At 43.4% G+C, this 17,913-nt stretch overlaps 1 protein-coding gene across 1 annotated transcript; it reads right to left on the minus strand.

Annotated features, from left to right (window-relative positions):
- Window positions 1–1,542: 1,542 nt before the first annotated feature.
- Window positions 1,543–7,583, minus strand: LOC139386343 (frizzled-9-like). The gene has a single exon (XM_071131876.1). It carries the CDS (start codon window positions 7,068–7,070, stop codon window positions 5,319–5,321), a length of 1,752 nt encoding a protein of 583 aa, XP_070987977.1. The 5' UTR covers window positions 7,071–7,583; the 3' UTR covers window positions 1,543–5,318.
- Between the last annotated feature and the right edge of the window lie 10,330 nt (window positions 7,584–17,913).

Here is a 17,913-nt window from a genome sequence, read left to right on the forward strand (position 1 = left end):
TGTGAACTCTGCTGCTGCTCTTCAGACAGGCAGCCCAGTGGGAGGCCGGTAGTGAAGGGTCTGAGCTGTGTGAACTCTGCTGCTGCTCTCAGACAGGCAGCCCAGTGGGAGGCCGGTAGTGAAGGGTCTGAGCTGTGTGAACTCTGCTGCTGCTCTCAGACAGACAGCCCAGTGGGAGGCCGGTAGTGAAGGGTCTGAGCTGTGTGAACTCTGCTGCTGCTCTCAGACAGACAGCCTAGTGGGAGGCCGGTAGTGAAGGGTCTGAGCTGTGTGAACTCTGCTGCTGCTCTTCAGACAGGCAGCCCAGTGGGAGGCCGGTAGTGAAGGGTCTGAGCTGTGTGAACTCTGCTGCTGCTTTTCAGACTGGGGCATTTTCATGGAAAGCATCTCTTTGGGGCCTGCAGGTTTTCAATACACTCATTTACACATCAAAACGGCCCAGGAAAGGGATAGTGCTGAGGCGGAGTGGGGGAGGGCAGAGGAGGGAACAGCAGCAGGGTAATGAAGGATGCTTTCTTTTCTCTCTTTTCTCCCCCCCCACACACCCTGAGGGGTAGGCAGTGGTTTAGGGTTTAGGGCCAGGAGGGAGGGGCTTCGGTGCCATAACGATCGCCTCTCTAATCAGATGCATGACCATAGAGGAGGATTTCTATTCACACCACCCGCCCAGAAAATCACATAAACACTGTCAGCTCAGTAGTACCTTAACTTTTAATAAACCCACCTTGAAGATATATCTTATTCACCCAGCCTAAATAGTTCATGTAATACTCCACTGTTTGATAAATCAACTTTCTCCCAGGCAAAAACGAACCAATTACAGATCCCTATGCCATGCTTCTCCAGTCTGAGTCAATACACTGTAGCATAGCTAGAGACATAGACAAGGTAGATACAGTATGTTGAAGTCCCCTTTAATTTTGAACTTTTTCAGATAGGTGCAGAGACAGACAGACCCGTTCTGTCCCACAGACTGCCGTTATAGAAAGATACTAACTCAGGTTAACCCCCTGAGCCTTGTGGTTAAAAAACAACAACAGTGCCTTGGCCAAGCGAAATCTTTCGACTAAGGCCAAGCTTACTCACTCTTGAAATTGAACATTTCTGTAAAAAAAAAAAAAAAAAAAAGGGTGTGGGGATTCTTTCCAGGGTTGTGCTGATTGGCTGGCACAGGTTCTAGAGTGCTGACCTCAGAAGTGTGTGTGTGTGAAGGGCAGGTGTTACCAGAGGTGTGTGTTTTGCTCTATATATGAAGTAGAGTTCGGAGCAGTCGGATGCTTTTTTACCTGATTCCTCCGATGAATTTCAATTTATTTTTGCTACCACTTCGTTTGTATTTAAATTCAGTTTTACGCTGTTGACCACAGGTATGGCGCCCCACAGGACACACAGCTCAAACAAACTCTGTTTTAGGTATTCTGGACCCAGCTCCAAACTCCCTTCCATCTACATTGAAGTTGTCACGTCCTGACCTTAGAGATCCTTTTAATTCTCTAATTGGTTAGGTCAGGGTGTGACTAGGGTGGGCAATCTATGTTTTCTATTTCTTTGTTGGCCGGGTATGGTTCCCAATCAGAGGCAGCTGTCTATCGTTGTCTCTGATTGGGGATCATACTTAAGCAGCTTTTTTCCCTCCTGTAGTTGGTGGGATCTTGTTTTTTGTGTAGCTGCCTGTGAGCAGCCCAGAACGTCACGTTTAGTTTGCATCTGTATTGTTTTTTTGGTGAGTTTCATATTTATTAAACATGTGGATCTCTAAGTACGCTGGGCCTTGGTCCATTCATTCAGACAATCGTAACAGAAGTTCAGTGGTGTTGTGAGTCTGAACAAGTTTTTCCTCTGGAGACAGCTAGAAAATACACAAGCTACTGGCACTAACATGTTCGGACAGCATTCAATCATGGAACAAGCCTCATTGAACAAGGTTTATAAACAACAAACGGTTGCAAACGCTCCCTGTTACTCCAATCACCGCATGTTGTCTTTGGGGATTTGTTTTCTCTGTCTAGCAACACAAATACATTAAGTACCTCCATATCTCCTAACTCAGCCCTTGTCCTAAACAGACTGCAGTTCCTATCTAATCACAGAAAACACAGGTGGGACTGGCTGTTTTTTAAGAGCAAGTGTTTCACCTCACTGGGTCATGTCACAGAGCGTAATCCCGAGAGGAAGCCAGCAGCTCGTTCAACCATACGTGAACTGGTGCATGTGGCTTTAACTCCAGTTATTGTGTCCCAGCGACATGCTTCAAAGGAAACTCACACTCACTTTTGATAGTTAAATGTGGTTGGCAATGTCAAGACTTCAGCTCTCTCTGCTAAGCAATGGACAATGTCTATAATGGCCAAGCGAGGAAAACACAGAGGTTAACCCCCATCTACCTCTCCCTCCTTGCATATGTGCACACACACACACACTATAATACAATATGATACTCTGTTCTGCAAAGACTGTCTTCTCAACTTAAATGATTTGGTTAAATTGCTGTAATCTTAAAGTTGATGGTGTCTAACAAAGGTTAAATGAAAAACCACAACACAACACCTCCGTCTATAAAGCTTGACAAAATCTAAACGTTAAAGTGAGCAGCAGTCTGATGTAAATGTAACTCTTGGTCCTCACATCTTTCCATGCCATCACCTCATGTGTTGCCTGACACGGAACACAATTACACAGACAGACATAAACAATTACATTTACTGTCAAACACCATGCATGACAGCAAGCCTGCTGTGAAACAAATGGTCTCTTATATTCGGGCGTGCTTATAATTGACATTGACACCCTAATTTACTAAGAACAGTTGCTGCCAACATAAGGCTTGAATGTGCCAAATTCAAACTGAGACAAAACCATGCAACCAATGACCAATATGTAGCATGTAGTATGACATTTGTGAAACTTTTTGGTTAAATAGAAATCAATTAATTTCCTCCCAATTCAGGTGTAAAGCGTTGGACTAGTGCTGAGATCTAGATGGCCTACTTCAAATTCCTCCTCCTGGATCAAAGTGCCATGTATTTGCATGGGGATCAAACAGAGAGGAGGACAGGGCACAATAGTGGTTCAGGGAAAGGATTAGCACACCCATTAAATATATTTCTCTGTGAACAGCTCCCGCATGTTAAAAGGATACTTCAGGGTTTTGGCAATGAAGCCCTATATCTACTTCCCCAGAGTCAGATGAACTCTTGAATAGGCCTACCATTTGTATGTCTCTGCCTGCAGTTTGAAGAAAGTTGCTAACAAGCGTTAGCGCAATTGCTAACTAGTGTTAGCGCAATGGCTGGACGTCTATGGTAACTGCTAGTATGCTAGTAGATACCATAGACTTCCAGTTATTGCGCTAACGCTGGTTAGCCTTGGATCGGAAAACTGCCTCTAACTTCTTTCATACTGGATGCAGAGACATAATGGTATCCATGAGTTCATCTGACTGGAAGTAGATAAAGGGCTTCATTGTCAAAACCAGGAAGTATCTCTTTAAAGATGATGACCCGAACCTTGAGACTACTTGGATTGCCCCTCTATTCATCTCCAATTCTCTTTGAGGAATAGTGTGTCCATGTTGCTTCCAGGATCTAGCTTATATGCAGTTGAACATATGGCACGCGATTCTCACTGTAGAAAATTGCTTCAAAGCAGGAGAGGAAATTAAGGACCAAATGGTCGACAGGAAAATAAACAACAAATGTTGGCCTTATTGTCCTGTGATAAATGTGTTCAAAGAGGCTACGACTTTGGAGTAAGAAGAAATGGGCGTATTAGGCTACAAAAGTTAGGAATATAAACTGTTGCATTTATCCTTATATTGAGAAAAATTATCCAAATGATTACAGTTGATATTTGCATGTTGGCATTACCATAGGAATTAGGCTACCTTTCATTTGCAAAAGAGAATGAACCCTACTACAGTCTACTTCACCCAAAAGAGAATGAACCCTACTAATCTACTTCACCTAAAACAGAATGAACCCTACTACAGTCCACTTCACCTAAAACAGAATGAACCCTACTACAGTCTATTTCACCTAAAACATAATGAACCCCACTACAGTCTACTTCACCTAAAACAGAATGAACCCTACTACAGTCTACTTCACCTAAAACAGAATGAACCCCACTACAGTCTACTTCACCTAAAACAGAATGAACCCTACTACAGTCTACTTCACCTAAAACAGAATGAACTCTACTACAGTCTACTTCACCTAAAACAGAATGAACCCCACTACAGTCTACTTCACCTAAAACAGAATGAACCCTACTACAGTCTACTTCACCTAAAACAGAATGAACTCTACTACAGTCTACTTCACCTAAAAGAGAATGAACCCTACTACAGTCTACTTCACCTAAAAGAGAATGAACCCTACTACAGTCTACTTCACCTAAAACAGAATGAACTCTACTACAGTCTACTTCACCTAAAACAGAATGAACCCCACTACAGTCTACTTCACCTAAAACAGAATTAACCCTACTGCAGTCTACTTCAACCAGTCTAGCACATCTGATTAATTCTGGTCGTCCTGGGATAATGACATGAATGAATCATGGATATCTATAGCCATATATAATCTAACAAACTTCTCATTTTGTAAGAATTATATTTATTTATTATAGAGCCAAATTATTATCAAAGACAATGTAAAATTCAATATTTTTTGTCAATGCATTTTCCTCCCAAGTCTCAATATAATTTTCTCAATCAATCCAATGAAACTAAGCCATATTGAAAAATGTATAGGATTCACACTCAATTTAATAATAGTAAATAAACCACGACCAAATGTATACCCAATTGTATTATTCTTAAGAACCCAATAAGAGGCACTGTATTGTCCTTGATACTCAGTAGTTTACTATTTTAGCCTCATGGATTCATGTTCACTCCAATCAAAACGTGTGAGAAACCAAAGAAAACTTCAATTAAATATATATACAATAAATAGACTGTTTAACATTTAAACATATTTATGTAGTTATTTATACCCAGTTCAGGGGAGAACAATGCCTCTCCTTTAAAATGTCCATGCAAGGCCTTTTCTGCATTGCAGTTGAGCATCTCTATGCAATACAGTCCACACATCTTGTGTGTTTATAGAGAGCAATACTGAACATTTCCCATTAATACTGAAATAAGGAAAGTTGCACAGAAAAGCAACAATGGACAGTTGAATTATAACTTCTCTCCTTCCTCTCAATCTCAATCTTATTCTTATTCTATATATTACAATGTCACCCCAGTAGCTTCCTGTGTTTAGACAGAGCATTGAATGAACTGCATACTGGTAATATACTGACTGTCAGCGTCAGACATGTGTGGGGCTGTCTGAGTAAGGGTCTGTCTTGGCCATGTTGAGCACCACGGCAGGGGTTTTGTAATGACAGTGTGTGCTGCAGCTCACGCTGCCACAGGGCTTCCTGCTAGTCCTGTCTGATGCCAGCTTCCTGCTGCACAGGCCCTGCCAGGTCTGCAGGGTCTTGGAGCTCCACACCCACACACCACTGGTGATGCCCACCACCAGGGACATGAAGATCTTCAGCATGAACACCACCACGGTGGGCACCGACGACTCCAGGGAGCAGTCCTCGTTCCGGCGCCCGGGGAACGACACGCACTTGACCTCCAGACCTATGAACTTCCAGTAGTCCATGTTAAGCCTCTCGTAGAAGTAGCAGATGATGACGCAGGTGGCGGGCACCGTGTACAGGATGGAGTAGATGCCGATTTTCACCATTAGCTTCTCCAGCTTTTCCGTGTTGGTGCCTTCGGTTTTCATCACCTTGCGGATGTGGAAGAGCGCCACAAAGCCGGTGAGGACGAAGGACGTGCCAATGACCAGGTAGCAGGACAGAGGGATGAGCACAAAGCCGGTGAGCGCTCCAGAGTCCATGCTGCCCACGTAGCACAGACCCGTCAGCTCATCCCCTGCCACCTTCCTCATGGTGAGGATGACAATGGTCTTCAGAGCTGGGATGCCCCAGGCGGCCATGTGGAAGTAGTTGCTGTGGGACTCAATGGCCTCGTGGCCCCACTTCTTACCAGCGGCCAGGAACCAGGTGAGGGTGAGGATGACCCACCAGATGGACGAGGCCATACCGAAGTAGTAGAGGATGAGGAAGACGATGGTGCAGCCTGTGGACTCCAGCCCCTCCTGGATGATGTAGAGCTCGCCATTCTCCCGGTCGCAGGCGATGTTCTCGGCCCCGGCCACCGAGCGGATGATGAAGGCCACAGAGTAGACGTTGTAGCACATGGAAAGGAAGATGATGGGCCGCTCGGGGTACTGGAAGCGGTGGGGGTCCAGGAGGAAGGTGAGAACGGTGAAGGCCGTGGAGACAAAACAGAGTGTTGACCACACTGTCATCCAGATGAAGGCAAAGTCCTTGTCCCGTCTGGACCAGAACACGTCCACTGCAGAGGAGCAGCGAGGAGCACACGACTGGCTCTTCTCCACATAATGGAACTTCTCTGGGTTCTCGCAGGACCCCAGACTGCCCATGGAGCGCCCGTTACTGCTACCCGGTTGCCTGGGCCGAGGGGGAACAAAAGGCATGTCCTCTCCCTTCTTGATATCCGTCTTGGTGTCGTTCTCTGGAGCCTCCATGCACAGTGCGTTGGGGTCATTCTTGGTCGGGAGCCTGGAGCAATCCAGCGAGTCAGGCCATGCGTAGTGGAACTTCTCCATAATGGGTGAGCACTTCTGCCTGGCCTGCTCACACATAGGCCTGCAGGCTGGGATGGAGGTAGACACTTTATCAGTGCACATTGGGGCATAGAGAGAGCAGAGGAAGAAACGAAGGTGCACATCACAGCCGTAATCCACTAGAGGTGCAAACTCATTCAGCTTGATGGCAGCCTCCTTTTGGTTTTCATGGTCCATAAAATTGGGCATTCTGGTCATGTTGTAGCCAATGCCCTGGCACATGGGAATTACTATGGGTTCGCATTTGGCTGGTCTCCCTCGTTCTAGGTCGTATGTTCCTAGCTCCACACTGTAGGCAGCAATCATGAGCGGACACCAGAGAGAAAGCAGTATCTTCAAAGGAGACCCCTCCATGCTTATTTTCAGTCATATGATTAGTCTAACAAATAGTTGTATTTGTTCAGACCAAAAATGTAAATTCAAGAGGATATTTCCGTATTATTTTACCATTGTAAGCACAGCCCCAACAAGCGTTAAAAATCCGTTGTTACAAATGCATTCTATGCTGATGCACAACGCAAATGCAGGTAAAATATAACAAAAAATAATTCCAGTAGGTAAACATTAGTCTATGATATTAAAAATAAAAAAAAGCTTCCCCAGAATTAATGTTTAAATGTTCTTAGAAGGCAGCCTCCGAGCCAATTCGAGGAAGGCAGAGTTCAATCTAGAAAATGAAGTTCGCAATGAAATGAGAAAATAACGGTGGTGAGCTTAAATAACGTTCATTACAGAAAGTGTTGACTCCTTATCCTTGACAGCTTAATTTTGAATAAAAACTGTTTAAAGCTTAATCGGTGCAGCTATTTGAAGCAGTAGATATATTTCACTCTACCTCGGACAACCGCTCTCCATCCATCGTTTGAGAACACTGAACTTTCTCTTCTATCTGCGGCTCTTACTCGACGCGAGGGTGGGCATTTCCATGACGCGACGCTTCCATCTCGTACCGCCCACCACTGACATGAGAAGCGTCTTTAAGCGCACGCACGACTCTATTAATTCCACATTTCTTTATTTGGGAATTTGAAAGTGGTGAGGTTAGGATAAATGTTAATCTTTTAATAGTGATCATAATCCTTAGGCTACTGTTTTATTTTTTCCTATTGGGCTACTGAGTGGCACAGCGGTCTAAGGCAATGCATATCAGTGCAAAACGCGTCACTACAGTCCCTGGTTTGAAACCAGGCTGTATCACATCTGATCGTGATTGGGAGTCCCATAGGGCAAGGGCAGCTCACAATTGGCCCAGCTTCGCCCAGCATAGTTACATTTAAATGTCCAAATAGTTTATAAGGCATCTTCTGAGAGGCTACACATCTTCTGCTTCTGCAATGGTTTAAGTGAGTAGTGAATTGGTCACTATTTATCATACAGTATCACAATGTATATTATTCTCTTTGGTATCACTAACATGGCACATGTTATGTGGTCAGTGTTTGTGCCTAGGGAAAAAAACTATTGTTACCATCTAGTGGCTGAATGGTAGGCTACAATTGCCCCCTTTGACAGCTCAAATAAGTGTTTGATCTTTTCATTCACTATGTGATATAGCTGACTCTACTCATGCACAAAATCCCATTGATGAGGCTATCTTGGGAAAGGCCAAAGAGAGACCAGAAAATATCAAAGAGACAGTATGATCCAACAGCTTATAATATGACAGTGACGCACAGCATAATAAATTATGGTCTTGGTAAAAATATCAGACATGTTCAAAAACAAGGTGCACATTAGGCCCATGAACTAGGTGCACCTCTGACACATGATGCTAAATCTGAGATGTTTGAGCTTTCAAGGCTAAATGAAAGATAGGTACAAAATGCATCAAACATTTAAATCGGCAGCTTCACCAACACTTGGGTTTATGAAAAGGTTTCCTGAAAACAGCCACAAATATCTGAAAGAGATCTCACCAAGAAGTCATTTTAAATGTGAAGGAATGCATTTTCGTTGTTGGTCCATTGCAGCAGTGCTTATTCTGCATCAAAGGCAATGTCCAAACCTGGATTGTCTTTGAACTCCTCTTAATCGAGAGAGGGAGGGAGAGAGAGAGAAAGAGAGAGAGGGAAGGAAAGCTTGGACTATTTTGCTTTCTTTTCTGACAAATAAATGGTGGTGACGGTAGGCAAATAAAACCACGTAACCCCTGGTGTTATGTGGTGCTGTATCAGATTTGGCAGTTGGTAAAATATGCTGTCACTTTGCCTTCAAATTCAAATTGGGGCTTGATCCTCATCTAGCCAGAGAGGAAGTGCATTCCAGACACAGAGATGTTATCTTGCTCCACGTCAGCATGATGCTTTTGATAAATCTAGTATTATACTTCACAGTTCTTTCATGTCATTGTTTAGCCTATGCATTCAGATGTGTGAGCCCTTCTAAAAGGCCCAGATTTCAAAGCCATGAGGCAAAGTGACGGGGCCTAAGAGTAAAAGAGGCTTAACAAAAATATATTTATCTAGATATAGCTTCTCAAGGGGTAAAGTGCACACCGTAGAACCGTTGTGAGTCCATTTGAAATACTACTGTAGGTCCATGGAAGCCATTAGAAAGGCACAGTGACTGGAATGACCTATCAAACAGGGAGGCATGAGAGAGGTCATGAGAGTGTCACCTAATCTGAGAATTGATTTCCCACTTTTTGGAAGAAAGTACAAATGTTGAGTTTAATTCCAATCACACACACACACACACACACACACACACACACACACACACACACACACACACACACACACACACACACACACACACACACACACACACACAACACACACACACACACACACACACACACACACACACACACACACACACACACACACACACACACACACACACACACTTCCCCACCCCACACACACTCCCCCTTTTCCAACACTGCAATATAACAAAGCTTGCCATTGCCAGGTTTTTGTATGTCTTTATAATAACTATCCTTCAAACAAACCCGCCATCTTGTATTACATCCAGTAATCAGATGATCCAACATGTGGGCCCTGTAATTATTACTCCTCTTACTTATTGGTTATCATATATCAGACACCATGCCATAAACGCACTGTGGAGAACAATGGCAGAGCTTGGCACAGCTTGGGTTGACATTACTCTCCCAGAGACACTGGCTGTCTGAGGTCGTTATGGGTGTAATAAGAGACACCTCTCCCTTAAAGATTTACATCTGGACAGCCATACTGCTCTTGATAGGGAACACAATGGCATATGGTTGGAGGTCGGATCAAATCAAGTCACATTTTATTGGTCACATACACATATTCAGCAGATGTTATTGCGGGTGTTGCGAAATGCTTGTTAATCATGCAATTAACTCTTTGTTAATTCAGTCCCAATCCTCTACTGCTCTGATACCTTGGTCTCACCGTATAGAATGAGGGGCCATCCCTTGTAGGTTTGGGTGGGGTAGAGACGTTCACTGAATTTTTGGGCATTGCGCTCAGTTAGTTTCAGAACCATTTCAGTAGCAGGAAATATGTTATTTCATTTACTGCAGTGGGTGAGTGCAAAAGTGACGAACCCACTGTTACGCTCTACCGCTCTACTGCACGATGAATATTCTGAACTCTCAGGAACAGTATTGGACTGTTATTGTCCTGCTATTCTTTAACCGGTTAAGATAATTGTAAGAGAATTGAAAGGAATGAATTATTTCATCATCACAACCCATCTGTGTTCTCCATCTCTCAGTGATGTGGAAAGATAATGTTCTTTACAGCTCTGGTGGTGGCAGGTAGACAAAATGAGCGAATGGATTTCTATTCCTTGTCCTCTTCTCTCATATCCCTCGATCGGGCGGGGAGGGAACAAGGCACTTAATGAGGTAGGCAAAAACCCAGCACTTTTCCAAGTCAAGGGACCCAGGCAGCACAGACAGGCTCCTCAGAAGAATGGTTAGAATGTGAGGTGCCAAGCAAAGCAAATATTTTTGAAGGATTTCAAAAATAAACGGGGGTCTCGGTCCTATATGAGGGATTCATTCAAAGGGTTCAAACGAGGCATCCAACCACATTATTATGTCAAGATACGTGTGATATCAGATACTGTAGAGAAAACTAAAGGAGATTTCATATAATCTCTCTACAAACAGGGATTCCAATCCAGAACCCCTGACTCTCATCTATCCGTTAACCATGTCCAAAGTGAAAGGAATAGAGAGAATGTGTGTGTGTGTGTGTGTTTGTGTGTGTGTGTGTGTGTGTGTGTGTTCGCGGAGTTATGCAATACATGTCTAATTGTGTGTGTCCATGCATTCATTCACTTGTGTGTGTTTGCGTGTGTGCATGCTATGCTTTATCTTGGCCAGGTCGCAGTTGTAAATGAGAACTTGTTCTCAACTAGCCTACCTGGTTAAATAAAGGTGAAATATATATATATATATTTTTTTAAATGTGTGTGTTTGCCTGTGTACGTGTGTGTGCGTAGTCTGTGACAGATATGTGTAATAAAGAGAGGTAGGAAAGGGAAGCCTGATGTTGAATAGCTCAATTTGTGAGAGTTAACCTTTCCCCTCTTGTTTTTAAAAGCTGAACTTTCTGGGCATACACACGTCTACTTTCACTGGTCCTGGGGGAGAAATGCAATGGAAAGCAATACTACTGTGTGGTCGCAGGCCTAGTGAAAGGGGAACGGGGGTGTTCTGAGTGACTGGGTGGTTGTAAGGCGGTAAAGTGGGGTTAGAAAGGCTTTGGAAGACTTTAAAGATAACTCTTCGATGGGGGGCATGCAAATTATATTGGGTAGTTTGTTGTTGCAACTCGCAAACTTGGATTATTCACATTTCTGTGGACGGCTAACAGAAAAACTATGCCTGTTTGCCAAGGTCGTATAACTGGAGAATATGTTATATTCTGCTTTCCTGGAATATGAATTCTCAGCAGGCATTCTCCGTTATAGTGAATCCTAGGCTTGGTTAGATTTCACTATGGGTCGGAGTGCAGGAGTAAACTACTCCAGTGTTAAGGCTCAGGTGGAAGGACTAAAATTGGACTGGAAGGGAATGGAGCCAAGAAGGTCAGGTGTAGCTGTAAAGTAATAAGAAATATTCCTAAATCAATGTAAAAACTAGCCTTTGCCACCTTTCTTCACAAGACCTGTCACGCACTGCTTTAAAAATCCCAGACATAGTAAAAACGATACATCTCGAATGAACATCTAGTTTCTAATATCGCCTCTAAATACCTTTCTCTCCTTTGTATTTTAGAATGAACCTGAGTTTGAGAGACAAAAAATCAGAACACTTTCCTAATATTGTTTTTTTACACTCCTTTTGCCCTCATAACAGCCCCAATTTGACTACAAGGTGTTGAAAGCGTTCCACAGGGACACTGACCCTTGATGACTCCAATGCTTCCTACAGTTGTGTCAAGTTGACTGGATATCCTTTCGGTGGTGGATCATTCTTGATACACACGGGAAACTGTTGAGCATTAAAAACCCAGCAGCATTGTATTTCTTGACACACTCAAACCAGTGCACCTGGCACCTACTACCATACCCCATTCAAAGGCTCTTAAACATCTTGCCCATTCACCCCCTGCCAATTCAATCCATCTCAATTGTCCCAAGGCTTAAAAATACTTTAACCTGTCTCCTCCCCTTCATCTATACTGATTTAAGTGGATTTAACAAGTGACACCAATAAGGGATCATTCACTTGAATTCAGCTGGTCAGTTTGTCATAGAATGTTCCTAATGTTTTGTACACTCAGTGTACTATCAGAGTGGCATGAAGCAGTAAGTACGTTATTTCCTTATCTCGTCACTAACAAAATGGAGGCTACGTTTCGTCGCCCTCCCAGCCTTGCTGTGCCCCAGTCACCTCTGAGGAGCAGCGATCATCAGATAGCCTGTTCTATCCCACTCTCTCTCACACTAGTCTCTTAAATCACCGTCACGTCAAGGCTGTGAATAGCGGACCAATAAGTTCAATTAACACCCAAATACTCTGAATCCGTGCCCTTCTGGCCACCCGTCAACACCTTCCCGGGGCGGCTTCTTGGGTCTCAGCACATAAGAGAGCACCGCCAGCCCCCGGACCCTTGCCACAACTCCCCAGCCCCCTCCCCCATGTCACACACCCCCTCGGCGCTGTGGTCACACACACTGACACAGCCCACCTATTTATACATCACAACCTGGCAGCGTACATGGGGAAAACAAGGCCACTCTAATATCTATGTGTCCAGTACTCCTTCTTCAATCATACTTTCCCACTTTGATGTCTGGGGAGATAAAAGGACATCAGAGGACTTCAACTACATCTGAGGATTTCTATATAGTGAAAGGTTGACAGACAGGTCAACAAGCCAATCATGTGGCGATTGAATGACATAATTTGCCCCCACTCCCTTCCTATTGGTGTAAAATGCCATGGCAATCAAAGCAGTCAGTGTTCTCACAGATCCTGTGAAGATCCTCAGTATCTCCCTTAATCTTACAGAGAGGTACAATATCATAGAGATAGATACTATATCAGTGTAACCAACAGTGTAATCTCTCATGGTTGTTATCACCTATGGCCTAGCACCATCTACAGCTGGAGGAAAATGGCAACAGTGAGGCAAGGGGGTAAAGGAGTAGAGGGCAGAGGGAGGGATCAGCTGGAGGACAAGCAGTGGGTGGGACGGCATCTATCTTTGAACCCTCTTCTCAGACCCCCTACCCCCACCCAGATCCCCTCTCACTCCTGCCCCCTAAGGATTACCAGCAAGTTGTATTGGCCAAACAAGTCCTATTAATAAACTGTGTGTGTGTGTGTTAATGTGCACACGCATGTGTGTGAGGTGGCGGTTTGCATGTACATGTGCAGGAGGAAGGGGTTGGTTAAGGAGTAAAATGACACAGGGACCAATGTATTGTGCTAACATGTTTCTATACTGGACTAGACTCTCAGGTCCTTGCACTATCAATGGGGGTAGTGGCACCTGCCACCAACATCTCCCGGGAGAGGAACCTTAAACCTTGATAATTATTTTAGTATCAACTATTATATTGCAGAGTAACAACAGAAAGAGAATCAACATGGATATGTGTGCATGACTGAATGGCACATGAGCAGCATAGACTATTTTAATGAATATAAACAGTGCCTTCAGAAAGTATTCATGCAGTTATTTATAGCTGTTGACTTATTCCACATCTTGTTGTGTAACAGCCTGAATTCAAAATGAATTAAATAGATGTTTTCTCTCTTACCCATCTACACAGAACACCCCATAATGACAAAATGAAAACACGATGTTACAAAATGAAATACAAAAATATCTCATGAACATAAGTCTTCACACGCTAGAATCACCTTTGGCAGCGGTTACTAATGTGATGTATTGGATTTGCCCCAAACACAACGCTTTGTATTCAGGACAAGAAGTTCATTCCTTTGCATTTTTTGTTGTTGCAATATTACTTTAGTGTTTAGTAGCTGCTGCTTTTGCAACAGCTAATGGGGATCCTAATAAAATACCCGCAAAAATATTGTTGCCAATAGGTTTTGGAATATGTTTATTTTGTACTGGCGTCCTTCTTTTCCCTCTTGTCAATTAAGTTAGTATTGTGGAGTAACTACAATGTTGTTGATTAATCCTCAGTTTTCTCCTTTTAGAAGCAAAAAAACTCCTGTTTTTAAAGTCACCATTGGCCTCATGGTTTTCCTTCCTCTCCGGCAACTGAGTTAGGAAACAGGCCTGTATCTTTGTAGTGACTGGGTGTATTGATACACCATCCAAAGTGTAATTGATAACTTCACCACTCTCAAAAATATATTACATGTCTGCTTTTTTATTATGTTTTACCCATCTACTTACGAGGCCTCCCTGGTCTTTGAGGTTGAATCTGTGTTTGAAATTCACTGCTGGACTGAAGGACTTTACAGATAATTGTATTTGTGGGGTACAGAGATGAGATAGTCATTCAAAAATAATGTTAAACACTATTATTGCACACATAATGAGTCCGTGCAAATTATTATGTGACTTGTTAAGGAAACCTGTTACTCCTGAACTTATTTAGGCTACCTATAACAAAGGGGTTGAATACTTACTGACTCAAGATATTTCAGCTTTTCATTTTTTATTTATTTGTATCAATTTCGAAAAACATAATTCCACTCTGACATTGTGTGGTATGTGTGTTGGCTAGTGACAGAAATATCCCTTTAATCCATTTAAATTCAGGCTGTAACAACAACATGTGGAAAAAGTCAATTGGTGTGAATACTTTCTGAATGCACTGCAGTATAATATTGAATCTGTTTAGTTGGGTCTGTTTGTCACATGTCACACCGGACTGGAGGGCTCTCCCATTCTTAGTATAAAAGCCAACTGTTTTGCATTGTCCAAACCTCCATAACCACTGCATTCATCCTCATAATTTCCCCTGCCATAATCAACATATGTCTGCCACGAAGCGCTGGTTGTGAGGTGTAAGGCTAAACCTGGGCTTACTTCGAACAGCTAATAGGCTCATCCATCATGATGAAATGAGACCGGCTCCTCTTCTCTCCTCTCCACCACTAGTCCTATCCATCTCATGTCCGTCGGCCACTAGTCATACTGCAGCCAACTAGAGCACCCAAAAGTACATGCTTCAGGGGAATTTATTTGGAAGTTCTGGAACTTCTGTCACCAGACCAGGGTGTCTTGCTTTATTTTTTATTTTGAGTGAACAAGGAGGCCTTCATGCTGAACATAATTTATCCAGTGTCTCGTTTCGGAGGGGAAAACTCCTCTGAAACTAAGCGGAGGGAGAAAAAAGGTCACTGTGGTTTTGAAACCTCCAAACCTCAAGCCTCCCTGAGCGCTGTATGCACGAAACGGAGGCGGGCTAAGGCGAGAGGGTCATGAGGCCTCCTGTTCATTTCTTGCTCCACATCGACATTGTTGGAGATGGTGACAGCTTGCTATGAGATTACACAGGGCTTTTGTGCCGTAAATCCTATTTGCACTGTCAGTAGGCATGAACATGCTGGACTTGAAAAATATATCTCATCTTCTATATATGTCGGGCTGTAAGCAAAATACATTGGGTTGTGAGCAAAAGACACATCTCTGTTGTCTGCAAGATAATAGAAAACAAAATGTTTTTCTTCAGGACGGCTGAGGGCAAGGACATGGATCGAAACATTTCCACTTTAGCGAGGGACACAATGGGATTATGCTAGGATAAAAACAGATGTAGTACAATTTTGCAAGCAGTTTGTGTGAACCTCTCATGACTCAGAGAACTGTGATACAGTACATGCTTACATGTTGATGTCTCCAGACCAGAGGACCCAGATGAACATGATAATGTGAGTCTTGAGTTTTTCATGCTTCCACTCTCTTTGACAAAGTGTTTAATCTCTTTGAGTACACACGCATCACACACGCATGGGCAGACACACGCATGTACACGCTCGCCGAGTGCACGCACAGTCGCACACAAATAGACAGGAGATGTATAACCCTCACACACAAATAGACAGGAGATGTATAACCCTCACACACAAATAGACAGGAGATGTATAACCCTCACACACAAATAGACAGGAGATGTATAACCCTCACACACAAATAGACAGGAGATGTATAACCCTCACACACAAATAGACAGGAGATGTATAACCCTCACACACAAATAGACAGGAGATGTATAACCCTCACATACAAATAGACAGGAGATGTATAACCCTCACACACAAAATCTGACAAGGAAAAATACGCTTTTGATTTGGTCCCAAGTGCTGTACCCAGAACTGCATGTTTTCCTTAAAGCAGGAAAATCATAAAAAGCCCAGGTTCCTAAATTACTGTCACTCAAAGAGCTCTTTTTTCTCCCTCTTCCACCTCTAGCCCCCAGCCCCCAGCCCCCAGACTCAGAGTCTCTCCCTCTTCCACCTCTAGTCCCCAGCCCCCAGACTCCGAGCGGGGTCTTTCTCTTGTTCCTGGTGATGGCGCTGTTGTATAAACAACCTCTCTCATACAAAGGCTCAATTATTTTCCTTAATGTTTAAAAATGGATACAAAGAGAAACTTGTATGATAAACTTTGGCATATGGGGGTGGGGGCCAAGTCAGACAGTGTTATGCCTTGTTCTTAAAAAGTGTAAAACCGTTTGGAGCAGAAGAAGTTTGTGTTTTATTCAAGACCAGGCCTATACCATCTGAATAGAATCTGAGCTGCAGTTTGTGTTTCAACGTGACTGGATATTTCAGGTTCGGGAAACTCTGAGTCTCGGAGTCATTTTCTTTGATTTGTGTTGACAGGGAATGCTAGATAGCGCTGCTACATCTGGTTTGGGTGACAAACTTGGAGAAAACAAAAAACAACTACAAAAACACAAAGATGAACAGTCACTCCCCTGATAGGCAGTCTGGCGGTCCGATTTTGACTTGTACTGTAGTATCGTAACATTACCCAAAATACAGTATAGTGTAATGGAGAGAATGCAGCCCAACCCAGGAGTTGGGACATGCCTGAGATGGCACTGATATCCCTCCTGCTATCTGATCGCCTGCTGATAGCTTCTGGATCACTTTACTGCCGCTGTGCCTGTGAGCATTACCACAGAGTCAGCACAGGCTACCTCAGGGAGAGAGAGCTAGCAGAGAGCTAGCATCAACCATGGCTGCAGAGGTTAAGAGTGGGGCCACTTCTGTACTTCTGTATTCGTTCCAAAGTATGGACACCTACGATTGGCAGCACACCCCCACCAAATATGTGGTTCATTCTTCTAGGTGTGAGAGTATAAAGCACACATTCAGTGGCAGCCAACAGACACAGGGTATTTTGGTTGCATGGGGACGTAGGAAATCTACTTTAGACTGTTTATTTTGTCCCAAAGCCTGCTGGATGCTTTCGTCTAGTCGCACCTCATCCTTGTCCTTCAGCCTCCTCCTGGAAAAACCACACCTCACGTTGAGTATGTGCAACCGAATCTCTTTCCCCTGACTTGTTCCAGCTAGTGTTTGTATGACTGATTATTGAAACCTCCACATCAAACCCACCTCCGAAGGAACTATTGACAGCCACCGTTACAATCCCCATACATACAGGATTGCCACAAGGTATTGCTATACAGAAAGCCTTTATTCAAGAATGTGTTTCCCTATGGCTAGTTATGATGTAGCCCACTTAGCTGCAAGAAATCATATATTTTTTTATTTATTTGACCTTTATTTAACTAGGCAAGTCAGTTAAGA

This window comes from Oncorhynchus clarkii, chromosome 27, assembly GCF_045791955.1.
Source record: "Oncorhynchus clarkii lewisi isolate Uvic-CL-2024 chromosome 27, UVic_Ocla_1.0, whole genome shotgun sequence".
Classification (NCBI taxonomy): domain Eukaryota; kingdom Metazoa; phylum Chordata; class Actinopteri; order Salmoniformes; family Salmonidae; genus Oncorhynchus; species Oncorhynchus clarkii.

What these genes read in the sequence shown, in the direction of transcription:
- LOC139386343 (XM_071131876.1), bottom strand. Translation starts at nt 7,070, where the DNA reads ATGGAGGGGTCTCCTTTGAAGATACTGCTTTCTCTCTGGTGTCCGCTC.